Raw genomic sequence first — 12,972 nt, 5'->3', positions numbered from 1 at the left:
CGATCCGACCTTCTTGAGGGTGGGGTAGAACCTTAACGCCCTGACCCTGATCCTGACCTTCCCTCGCCGCTAAATTTTGCAAGCCAAATCATCTATGAGCCTGGTGGCGGCTATCGTCCGCCGTACTCTGGGGGTCAGTTAATGGTCACTGTTATCAACCCGCCGCGACCCCCTTCATGCAAAATTTTTGTGCGCTTTTCCTCAATAGCACGAACAAGATTAATGTTTGATGTCACAACTCAAAATGCATGGAGACAAATAGTATTCAACGAAGGTACGAAACTGAGGAAGAAACTAAGTGTTGAGCGCTGCGAGCTCAGCGAACAGTCGCTCGCTAGTCCCGATCGGGTTAGTCAGGTTCCCCCATCCAGGTCCATAGATCAGTCGTCGGTCCTATGCGTCATATTTCATATCGTTATTTATACCTGCTTAATTACTCTCATAATCATCCTTCATTTGAACGGAAATAAGTCTAAAATATAAAGACGCTAGAAGATAAATTGAAGAGCCGAGTCAGCAGCTTAGGGTTCGACTAAACGAACACCCCGCTTTTATTAAGGCAACCATTTATTCTGCCCATTTATTCTGCCGTCATAAAAAATTTGAGTCTGTAAGTAACCCTTCTGTGTAGGCCTTATATTCTCGATGTCTACTCCCGTAGTGGCACTTGGGAAATTTTTCGGATAAATTGTGGGCATGGAGATTTAGTCCTCATTGGGCAACAAACTAAACATGAACGGAATGCGCAGCACCTCTTCCCAGAAGAATGGTTCAATAGAACATGCTGAGCACCAATCCAATAAATCACGGACTGCGATTATCTAATTTGGAGGCGAGGGAAATCGATCCAACACTTTCTGCCCTCCAACAATGCTAAAGGATCCTGTTGGATATTTGCATCCAACATCCACCTGCAGCATATAAGTACCAGGGTATAACACTAAGTCACCATTTTCTGCAGTTCGGGCAACCGAGCCCAATGTGACGACAATATCAACCTTGTGCGTCTCCCTAGGCTTGAGTTTCTTGACCCTTTGATAGCCTACCAAATTCAAGCTTGGATATGGCGTGGGCCCGGTGTTGTCGGTCGTCAGAAACATAAGTGCCACATAATCAGATGTCACTTTTCCGGAATTGGTGATATTAAGAGTGAAAGTGCCGAAGAGAGCAGTGACAACTGGTGCTATGTTTGACGCATGCATAGCTAGCCTACTCGTACTATACGGCCCGAGGCTGCCCTCCGCCCAGGCGACGTGGAAACTTGTATAGTGAAGCCCATAGCCGAATGACAATACAGCATCTTTGTACCATCGATATGTCCGGCCAAGATTGTCACTACTAGGTCGTAGTGACATGTCTGTCATAGCCACATCGTTGACGTATTCCGCCGGATATTGAGTAACCGGGAGCCGTCCAGCCGGAGCTTCATTTCCTGTCAAGATATCAGACACAGCTGCACCCCCAGCTTGACCCGGATAACCGGCCCAAAGTAATGTCCCGACATGATCGTTAGACAGCAAAGTGGAGCCATCGAGTTGCCCTCCACCAAATTGCACGACAACCAAGGGTTTGCCAACCTGCGCCAGTCTCTGAATCAAATCAAATTGGTTTCCAGGCCAATCAGTGGACATTCGATCATGGCCCTCTGCCTCGATTGTGTCATCAATTCCTCCAGCGTAAATCACTATGTCAGCTTGTTTGGCCACGCTCACAGCGGGATCGAACCCAGTAGTGGTGGTTGTATTGATCTCCGTACCTAGAGCGAAATTGACTTTGTATCCGGTATTTGTGGCGCCCTAAATCATCGTCCGGGTATATTCGGCGGTGCCCTGGTAATTGCCCTGCAGTTGGGTTGAGGCATTTGCATACGGTCCAATCAAAGCCACCGTCTTTATTGTTGTTCTTGAGCAGTACAATACCCTCTGCTGCGGCCCTTTGAGCCAATTCCTGAGCAGCTGGGGTTCCAACGTCCGACCATCCCAGGGACCCATATAGCTGGTCTTTTCCCGGGTCAAAATAACCCAGCTTTATCAGCGAGGAGTACCTTCTGATCATAGCTTTGTCCAGGGCCTTCGTTGTTGTCAGTCTATGTGCGAGAGAGGAGCCCAAATAATCCGGGAAGACTGAACCACAGTCGAAGTCGGTCCCAGCATTCAATGCGACGGCTGCTACTTCGGCACCAGTGGACGTATAATTGTGACTTAGATAAATGTCGTCAATCGCGCCACAATCTGATGTAACCTAATAACCTGTCGCCTCCTAGTTCTAGTGATCCCGTAAAATTGTCTGTAGTAGATACGAGTCGCTACAGCTGGGGACTCCGTTCACGGCATTATAATTGCACATTACCGCGTCCACTCTCGCGTCACGGGTGCATGACCGGAAAGATGGTAAGTAATACTCAGAAAGATCTTGGGTGGAGACAATAGCATCGAAAGTATGGCGTGTGACATTCCCCCAATCCTCAAGATCATACGCAGCGAAGTGCTTGCATGTCGCAACAATTCGTGGCTGAGCAGGGCCAATGCCATTTTGTAGACCGTCAATAAGCTTATAGACATATCGGGCTACATGAAAGGCGTCTTCTCCAGGAGTCTCTTGACCACGACCCCAGCGAGGGTCTTTGAATGGGTTGATGTTTGGCGTCCAGAAGTCAAAACCAGAGTGGCCTGTATTGCCAAATGCACGGCCCTCTGTACTGATCACGGTGGCAATCTCCTTCACCAGGTCATCATCAAACATTGATCCTAGGACGATCGGTGACGGGAACGAGGTTACGTAGCTGAAGGGTCCATTTTCGGCGAAATGAACACCAGGGGAACCGGCGACACCGTGTAGACCCTCACTCCACCAGTTATACATAGGTAAACCAAGGCGAGATACCCCGGGAGAGTCGTATTGAGTGTTGTTGATTTTCTCCCCTAGCGTCATGGCAGCCACAAGGGAATTGGCCCTAGTGAGCACATCTTTAGACGGGTCACATACTGCCAATATACTCAACGGTCCTGTCGTGCAGTCCGGAAAGGGACTATTGGCCATGGCTTCTCTAGCAAGAAGCACCATAACAGAGATAATTGAAGTATCCCATGGCGTAATTCTAACACAGACCATCTTGCGTTTAATTGAGGACGATCATGTTCTCTCAAACGAAAGGCTGGACAAGATCGATGTTTTATATTCTATTGCCCTCTATTTAACTCCGACCCGGGGTCTCCACGCTGGAATGAGGTCATTGGGTCTCTACACTCACATTTAGCCGGATTCGAGTGCCACTACCTCCCTGTCTAGGGAGTGTCTTGCAGTTTAATCACCACTTTCACATATTAATCAATTAATCCATCGATCAAATTTCTATTAACGTGCTTAAGGCTAAGTAGATGCGTCGAGGCTATGCAGGAGCTTCGTCCAAATCAAAGCAGAACTTGGTGGCCTTAACTCCAGACTCATGGCTTACAATAAACAATTCTAAATGGAAAGGCGTCCTTCCGCACGAGACGGACGCAGAAAAGAGTGTTTCAAATTCAAAGCCCACGCATAACAAAGCTCATACAACATTCCACTCTCACATCTCGACGAAGAATTGCACGGCTCAATTTTGCCAAACGAGGAGATTGACCAGGGAAGTGATAATGACTTGAAGCAGCCGCCGACTGCGGGGGTATCAGGAATATTTCAGCCTGAATTGAGGTTTTATGATGTATCAAATGTAACATAATCTAATCAAAATGCGGGGGTGGGGCATCGGGGTATTCTTCAACCTTTCACTCATCCGGGTCCCCGGATGAAATCTATCTTACGAATTGTGAATGAATGGGACTCTCTGGCCACTTGGAGAATGACTCCAGTCCCCAAAAAGTCGATCAAATTGTGAAAAAAAAAAAAAAACACATATTGTAGTGGTGGAACGCATGACATAATCAGTACAGTTGCGGCCTGAGGTGTCACGAATATGTCAATACGAATAACGCGGTGGATCGGAGATACAATTATCCTTTATGTTTATTACTTATATAATCTAGAATCCCCCTATAAATTAGCAGAATCAGGGGTAATACAAAGACAGAGCTTTTGATATCGTTGATTGGTTACATATAAAACATTCCGACAGAATATCTTAGGTGTAAGCAATGGCTTCTACAGGAGAAGGGGGAGGACAGGAGCATCTACCCAATTCAGTCCAGTTGTCACCACATTCTTTGATTCATGATGCCGTATTAAGTACATTCTATATGGCCTCAGTCGGAAAACCGTACGGCCTCATTTAGGATTGCTGCGTACAGGATTGCTCGTACGGTTCCACGACCCAACCCGTACGACCTCACGGCCTCACCAAGGACACTTGTGATCTCCACTAGGACGACCTACACTACGAGTTGGTTGTTGGTGTGTTATCTATTGGTTGTTGTTGTCCAGTCTGCGTTGCCAGACAGCCATCGAGCCATCCCCATTTCAATATATAGACATTGACATAGACTGCCCATGGACAAAAGGTTCGACACGTAGCCCGTCCATGGGCTGCCCACATATGGACAGCAAACTCTGACTTGTCCATGTGTTACGCAGAGGTTGCTTATAGGCTGAAACCCTAAAGCTCTAACCCTAGTTTCATTTCACTTGTTGTTTTCTCACGTCGGCTGCTGGCTTTTCAGAAAGCAATCTGGCCAATTACCTTGCAAATATTCAGGTAGACACTAGTTTTATCAATGAATCTGCGGTCGAGTAAAGCGCGGACTACATGTATAAAAGCCGAGGTACCAGCGGGAGGTCTAGTATCACATGCAACTACGTGCTCGATGCTGAAATAACGTACATGGACAGTTCGCTGATTGAAGCCAGAGACGAGCTGCGTATCCAAACCCTGTGTCTAAAACCCAAGTCGAATTTATCGTCTTACTGAAAGGACTCTAGGGCAGTGACAGCCATAATTGAGCGGTCAGACATAATGCAGTATGAGGAACAGCCCCAGTTTCGGCTTGCAGCGTCGTATATAAAATATTACCGAAATTTCTTCTTTGGGGTTCTTATTTAGGGAGCCGATACTGCAGAAAGGAAGCGGGAACTACTGTACGGAAAATCATCAGTTGTATAATACATGTGAAAATTTAGTGGAGCTTGTGACCGCAATTGGGGCAAAAGTCTTAAAATACCTTTCAACGTCTACAAAATGTACTGAATGTTCAAAAGAACATCTTTCACATGATCATCAATTGCAATGCCGACTGGCTTTTATACTCGCGTGATGAACTGCTTCCCGATGGCTTCGGAGGTAAGGTAAAATCTAGCAATTTCTTCAGAAAGATTGTCTGGGTCTTGAACCAGGTTGTTCACTTAATACAAATTTTCACAGGTTCGAGTAAACCGGCAACCCAAATGACCTATCCCGGCGCCCCCCACATTAAATAAGGTAACTATTTATTCTGCCGTAAAAGGATCTATGCCAGTAACTGAGGTACTCATGGTTAAATTACCACGTTCCTGTGAAGGCCTTATGTTCAAGGTGTCAATTTAATCTCTAAGCTATCAAAAAGGACTATCTCACCTTGCCCCGCTGTTCTGGCGTAAATCAGATTACCGTAAGTTGTTGAGCGAGCATAAAGAATCATTTCCTTACGTTATACTCGTGGCCAAAACCTTCTTCTAGCTGTTGAGCTATTTGATTAGTAGTTCAAAGTCTACAAGGGTGCTTTCGGTAGAGCTTTCATAGACTGCCAATCAATCAATCAAAGTTCTATTAACCTGATAGAGCTTAACTAGATGCGTCGAGGCTATGCAGGCGCTTCGTCCAAATCCGAAGCAGAACTTGGTGTCCTTAACTCCAGACTCACGGCTTGCAATAAACAGTAAAACATAGGGGAACCAGTCTCCCGCAGGAGGCCGGCACAGAAAAAAAGTGTACTAAATCTAAATCCCAAGCATAGAAACCCCTATATAAAATCAGACCCAAAAGTACAAAGCCCACACTATTCCACTCCTTCTGCATCCCCTCATCGCCGTGGCATGCTCCCGCCTCTCGTTCGTCAGTCCTATCTTCAAGTGCTTCAGATTCTCAATTGACGGTGTTGGCGTAGTGAATCGGTAATGGTTGAGTGACGCCCATTCTCGGTGGTCGGTCTTGATGTTCAGTGGTATACGTTGAAGTAGATTAAATAAGCAGTAGCTATAACACTAATGACTTTGTGCTTTCCTTCATTCAGGAAGCATCGCTCTATCCTGTCAACTATTGATCAAAGACTAAGGTCATGCCAATCACGATCGCGAGACTAGGAAATGCAAATTGCAGTTCTGGCGCGGCATTCGCTAAAAGGGGAGAACCTGGCGGCACGCCTGAACCAGAACCAATTGATATGCCTCTGAACGCATCGTCCGTGGTATTTATCCGGGTATAGGTGCTGTAAGGTGCGCCATCCACCTCGCAAACAGGCCTCGCCGCCGGAAGAGTCCGATTGTACCAATACGCCGCAATGTGCTTGATATTGCAGACAGACGGCTGGGCCAAGGTCGTGTGTTAAAGAAGCGACGTTAGTTTAGCCTGCAATTGATGGTAGATACACGGGCACTCACGCAAAAGCCATTAACCACGAGTATACCACTGCCTTCGAAGCCTAAACTGACGTTCTGGGCGGACCGGTTTGGTGTGTGACCGTCATACTTATTCGTAGCCAACAGATAGGATTCTTCGTTTGACCTGAAAGTCGCCCGTACATGGCCCCCTTGACATCCGATTTCAATTGCGCACATGTCGTGCTCAGACCTCTGAACGTTTCATTGATGACTTTCGATATTCTAGACAGCTTTCGTTGAACGGGACCGTAGTCGTCTAGAAAATCAAGTCGAACGGTCCTGTCGGAGCAATGGATGCCATCCAAGGGGGGCAGGTAGTACCCACCGAGAAGCCTTGATCGTAACTGCTTGTGTTAGGTGCTGAACTCGGGCGTCTGGGTTCGATTTGCGGTTGTCAATGTCATTAGTTTCGCCAAATCTGGCCATTGATTGGGGCCATACACGGTGTTGGAGAAAAAGCCACGCATAGTAGCATATTCCAAAGGAGCACTGTCGCCCTTCGGTCAAGTTGGCCGTGGCTGAGGGGCATTTTTGGGGTCCCGTGCGGACGCAGCTGAGGAAAAATTCGAAAAACACTCTGTTTAAGTCGGACCACTCTTAAAAATCGCTATTAAAATATCAAGTCAGCCTTGGAATGTGTGGACGATCCTTGGAATGTGTTACAATACATACGCAGCTGCATGATAGTACTCATGGGGGTTTTCGCCGTCCATGACGAGTTTATCGATCCTGTCTAGAAACATGGACGCAACTGTAGCGCCCAAAGTGGTACCGTATGAGAATCCTAAAAAGATGTACGGGTATTGCTAATATGGTTTGCTTTGACGCGGCAATAGCATTTACCCCAATATCGAAGCATGCCGTCTTCAACAAATGCGTCAATAACGCTGATGAGATCTCGAGCAACTGACGCCGTCCCAAGACCTGGCTGTGTCTTTTTATGCGCTTCGTAACAGACTTCGGCATTCGTGGTCGCTTGTTTCCACATTATTGCAATGGTATGTTCAAATTCACCTTGGGTAAAAGGGATATAAAAGGAATACGTAAGCTTGCAGCGTGGGTGCTTCTGAGACCAAAGAAGCTCGCCCATCAGATCCTGGTCCTTCAAAGCAAGGAAAATGGTACCCTTGGCGGGCTGAACCTGGGCCTTGATTCTGATGATCTGGAGCATTATAGTACCTTTATTGCTTGGCGTGGTGTAGTCAAGAGGTACTGCGAAATTGGCACACTCTGAAGGGAGAGTCGTGTTGACCATGGTGGAATTGCATGGACCCCAAGATATATATGCATCCTCTCGCGAATCAAATAGATGGCCACTAACGAATGGTACCGGCGGTGACGGATAAAGCCGCAATCGCGTATTTAGTAGTAACCATGTTGCAAGATTTGGCGAGATACAAGTCAGTCTTGGCTGCTCTTATCCACAAGTTCCTTTTTTCCTCTTTGAATCGGGGAAGAATGCGCTGTTTATACATTTTCATGTAGTTAAAGTCACCAAGGGTAGGGCGCCAACAATAGAAACAGACGTCCTAGTCGTGTCGCGCCGTCTATGCATGGCGATTAGGCACGGCTAAGGAAGCTATGCACAATGCCGGGGTGTGCCTCCGCACCCTGACTAGACTAAATCCGTGGCCATGGAGCACCAGAGCGGTCACCGTGGCCTCTACTTAAGTGGCTTTGGATAAACCCAATGTCTGTATCGGGGGTAAGATCGCCTCTGCACTGCATCTAACCACTTTGGGTATTATGGAGCGCTGACATAGCCCCCGGAAGCCTCAGCCTTGGCTTCTCGGCTCTGCATCTTTCTCCCTCAGCCGTATGCCCTGCCACGTCCTGTTAACATGACTGTAAGACGAGTGAGCAAGCGACGACTGATATTGGCCAGGCTAACGCCTAGGGCAAAGGCGGGGTGGTCAGCTTACACCTCTATACATCATAACCGGGTGTAACACTAAATATGACTTTCGCCATGCCATTAGGAAATTCTCAAAATTCTATTGTATCCGTAGATAGAATAAAGACCCAGCCCGTCTCACGTAACTGTATCCCTAGGCAGATATCTGCATTCTATGTTTTGCTTTATTGAATTACTTCTTTTATTAAAAAAGTCGTTCGGCACCCTTAACGTGGATGGTAAGCCAGCTGCGCACCCTAAACCAACATAGTGAATGCGATATTTTAAACACTTATACCTCGTCACCGAAGAACTTTCTTCCATTTATATCATGTACGGTACTACTTTTAAGTATCACAAATGCTACATACGAACTCGAGGCAATTTAAAGATTGATTTCATTGCATTACCATAAAATACTATGTATTTTTCTCGTTTGAAATTAAATATTTATTTCTTGACCACGATGTCTTATTATATCTCTAGGTCTTACTCATAGACTCAAGAAGCCACAAGAAGTCTATTACTATAGAATGATACTATATTAACCCCTTGTTGTTGCGATTCTATGTTGTAATCTATCGCATTACTATGGTGCTTTGGGGTGTGCAGCTCGCTTACATGCGCAGCTGGTTACCGACCACGTTATTTTTGGCGTATCTTTCAACTAGTTATGCGCCTCGGTAGAGAACGGATATGACCTAACCTAGGTGCATGTATTTCTATCACTATAACAATGGTCCAAAATACAAAGTAATCAAGAAACTCATCATAAACCTTCATGCCACTAATCTGTGACAGCAAGCGAAACTGCAGGTTCCACTGGCAAGACCACGATAGGGACCGGTTTGGACACCGCCCTTTTTTACCCAAGACATCGCTTTAATGCTGACTCATCATAATCACCACGCAATCATGCAAGTTGAACCGATAAACACACAAGTTTGTATCACGGGTATCACAATCTCATAATTTAGCTCTTCTGTCCAGCTGTTATCCTCTTCTTATATTCAAGTGAGCTCCTACATGCCCCCGCGTGTAGCCATAGGAACATGTAGACGACTCCCTCTGCGGAGTAGGGCGCTGTAATTCTAAGTATTGTATTGACCGTTGTCTGAGCGCCCTGGAATGCTGAGTCACGCTGGTGTCTTGAGTAAAAAGGTGGTGCCCCGCCCACGGGTCTGCTGACAGCAACCCGACCTGTAGGCGGGTTTGGCAAGGCCTACTAAGTTACCACCTCCCAATGCTCGGGTAAGGACCAATATTGGACGCTGAATCAGGATTTTCTCCATCCTAGTAGCTCATCTCAGTCGGGAGAACCACTTGAGCAGAAACTCATATGAGGCTGCTTAGTGTTCAATGCCCGGCGTTCCAACAAGTCGAGCCTGTGAGGCGTGTCGTCAGCAGAAAAAGAAGTGTGATGAAACAAAACCCAGCTGTTCGCGGTGTACTCGCTTACAGATGCCATGTGTCGATAATGGAGTCCGGCGCTTCAAGTTTCAAGAGCAGAACTTCACCTCCTCGAAGGCGGAACAGCATCCTATCGAGAGGTCGGTCATTATTGTGGGCCCTCCCACAGCCCACAAGGCTTGTGACAGCAAGCCACGAGTCGCAAGCACTAAGGCCATACGAGCGTACAACACTATAGGTGGAAATGGGTGCAAGACCTGCAGGTACGCCCCCTCAAACAGTGTTTGGTGACCAGCTCTAAATAAGCCACCATCAATAGGATCCGGACAGTACATTGCGACGAGGTAAGGCCGGCATACAAGCGGTGTGTTTCTATTGGCCGCAAGTGTAGCGGTTGTGTTACCATCCCAGCATTTGAGTTTCCCAAGCCACAAAACCCGTCGATTTGGCACCTCCAGGTTGTGGCCAATCCTATCCCGCCTCTCCCTGGCAAGAAACCAAAGGAAATACGCAGCTTCCGTTTCTTCGTCGATGTGACAGCACCTTCCCTAGGAAGTGTCTTTGATCCTACCTTTTGGAAGACAGAAATTCCTAGAGCCTGCTACCTTGACGATGCCATCTGGCATGCAATTGTTAGCCTCGCGTCGGCTCATGAGTCTTCTGTTTCCACAGTACCTGCTGGCACGTCTACAACGCCTGCCAATTTGCATACCCTTCTGCACTATAACCTAGCTGTGCATGACCTGCTCAAGTCGTACTCATCCAATGGCTGGTGGCGGGTTCTTACCCTTAGCATTCTTTTCACGGCCATTTGCTGCACGGAGAACAAGTACCCTGAGGCACAGATGCATTTCAAGTCTGGGTATAATCTGATCTGCGAGATAGACACGCCAGACCCGCATTGCCCGCATGAATCTCTGCCCAAAGAAAGAGCTCCAAGATGGAATCGGCTGCAAAGCCGCACACCCAATCCAGTATCTGTTGCCTCGCTCCGATCCATGCTCGAAGCGCTCGAATTGCAAAATAGAAAGCTCGATGCTGCCAAAACCTAGGAGCTCCCCACGCCCCTTACGAATTCGAGCAAGCTTCGCTCTCTGAATATACTATATTAGTCGTCTCCTATAGCGTCTCTAGTGGATGTTAGTTGACACCAAGTCCTTGGACAATATCACGGCGCAGCGAGGAGAGCAAGGCCATGACATCTTTATAAGATCATACAAAGTGAGAGGGAATACCACTGAGACCATTTTATTCAACGATTAACTGTTTCCCTTTGCTTTTTGTATTGTAGACGGGTACGATACTCTTAGAACCTATGTCGTAACACAAGATCCTTGTGCCAGTCCGTACTTATGTTCGTTACCAGAAACATAATTTGAACCACCTCAGGGAATTCCAGCTCAATGACTTACCAATCAGGAATGCCAAGAAATACGCCCAGTGTCATCTGAATGGATGTAGCCGCCACACCTCGTCGTTGAAAAGACTTCGAGTCTCTCGCCAAGAGCATGCCGCATTCCTACTCGACATAGCGCTGCGTGGCTATCTCCTACTGGGTTTTAGCCAGTGCGTATGCACGCATTGAATAGCTGACCGGACACTTGTAGGATAACGGGTGCCAGAAAGATTTTGGGATGTCGTCTTCTCCTGGAGCTTTATCTGGCTTTTCCGTTCTTACTGCTTCATGTATTTCTTGCGCGGTAATGGGCGTGAATCTGACCGGCTGAGAGTTTTGATAAAACACAGTGTTGGAGAGACCTGCTTATACCGGCGGGGGAAAAAGGCTGTCCAAAAAATTTCTGCCTTCTGAACGACCGTCTCTGCAAGCTCATCTGGTTTTGCAGGGTTCTGAACCTTTAGTGATCGGTTGAAACCTTTCTCATAGGCTTCACTGCGCTATCTCGCACATTTGGTCAGAGGCCACATACCCTGCGGGCCATCTTCCATCACCAGTTGAACTCTACTCCGGTGCGCTCTAGACAGTGCTTTTTTGACAAGGCATGTCTTATTGTTGTGTGCCACAGAATATCGCACCCAGTCGCAGGGGTCTTTTGTCCGTATGTACTTGTGTCGTAATCGTCGAACTCTATTGACGGTGGTCTTGAATTCGTGATTGAAATCCATATTTGACCATGCCAACGGGGTTTTCCACGAGATCTAGGACTCAATCACTGATCCTTGTTAAGTATTCCTGGGAGAGGTCTCTTGTTTGTAACCCTTCTTCAATCTTCTGAATGAATTTTATCACTGTCAGTGGCTTTCTAATTTCCTTGTTTATGCTCCACAAGTATTGGCGTTTCAATGCCCAGCACCGTTCTGGTAAGGGGTCGAGCTTGCTCGCTTTGGGTTAGTCTGCTGGCGAGGCTAGAATCAATCAAGGTAAGGTCGTTTACCGATGACTGATCGTTTTGATCCAGGTGGCTTGATGCTCCACTGTCCCTGGCCACTATTATTGACTCGATGATACAATCAAGCATCTGTTTATGAAAGTGATTTTCCCTTCCAACTTTGTAAGAGCTGGAAGTTCAATTATGGGCCCATGGGCTAACCGAATAATGCCAAGCCTCAGCTGCTCACTTACTTTTATCATTTTCCCTGAAGCGACATTTAAAATCTACTTCTGCCTTTCACAATTTTTTTGAATTTGCTGCCATGTCTTGAAAACCGGATCTTATCAGGGGTGGTATTCTTAAAGTGCCTGAATTCGGGTTACCTATTATCCAAATACGTATGTGGTGTTATAGCAGATTCATGAGGGGCAGACATGTCTTGTTTCTGATGTAATTCTGAGGGAATTCAGGAGGCTATATATACAGTGACAAGGTGAATTTGGTTTTCAATCAACACGAGTCCTTGTATAGACAGACACCTCGGAAATTATTTCCGATAGTGCGGCTTTGTTCCTGAACTGCATCGGCCTCATACCGTAACAGTTTCAGACAATGGCCAACCTCTACTGTGGTGAAAAGTTATCAATCAAGCGTTGCATTGGACTATGGTACGTACGGGAAGATTGATGGTTCTACTCAACTTCTCCGCGGACATACAGGCCCGGTAATCTGATTCACCATTTACTATATCGTATGAGCCGCGAGGCAAAGATGCCA

The 12,972-nt window shown here is 46.8% G+C and overlaps 3 protein-coding genes across 3 annotated transcripts; 1 reads left to right on the top strand and 2 right to left on the bottom strand.

Moving 5' to 3' along the window:
* Positions 1-821: 821 nt before the first annotated feature.
* Positions 822-3,111, bottom strand: bxlB (putative beta-xylosidase; the record flags this gene model as incomplete). The annotated part of the gene is made up of 3 exons (XM_056881878.1): positions 822-1,796; positions 1,870-2,241; positions 2,350-3,111. 3 exons carry the CDS (start codon positions 3,109-3,111, stop codon positions 822-824), a joined length of 2,109 nt encoding a protein of 702 aa, XP_056743719.1.
* A 4,109-nt stretch (positions 3,112-7,220) lies between these two features.
* Positions 7,221-7,816, bottom strand: N7443_001821 (uncharacterized protein; the record flags this gene model as incomplete). Its single annotated transcript, XM_056881877.1, has 2 exons — positions 7,221-7,345; positions 7,405-7,816. The coding sequence occupies 2 exons, from the start codon at positions 7,814-7,816 to the stop codon at positions 7,221-7,223; spliced, it is 537 nt and encodes a 178-aa protein (XP_056743718.1).
* Positions 7,817-9,916: 2,100 nt separating this feature from the next.
* N7443_001820 (Zn(II)2Cys6 transcription factor domain-containing protein) lies at positions 9,917-10,917 on the top strand (the record flags this gene model as incomplete). Its single annotated transcript, XM_056881876.1, has 2 exons — positions 9,917-10,128; positions 10,185-10,917. 2 exons carry the CDS (start codon positions 9,917-9,919, stop codon positions 10,915-10,917), a joined length of 945 nt encoding a protein of 314 aa, XP_056743717.1.
* Between the last annotated feature and the right edge of the window lie 2,055 nt (positions 10,918-12,972).

The sequence above is a fragment of the Penicillium atrosanguineum genome, assembly GCF_028827265.1.
Source record: "Penicillium atrosanguineum strain IBT 20685 chromosome Unknown utg000002l_segment0_segment0, whole genome shotgun sequence".
NCBI lineage: Eukaryota > Fungi > Ascomycota > Eurotiomycetes > Eurotiales > Aspergillaceae > Penicillium > Penicillium atrosanguineum.
Note: the sequence above shows the minus strand (reverse complement) of the source record. Positions and strands in the feature narration are given on the sequence as shown.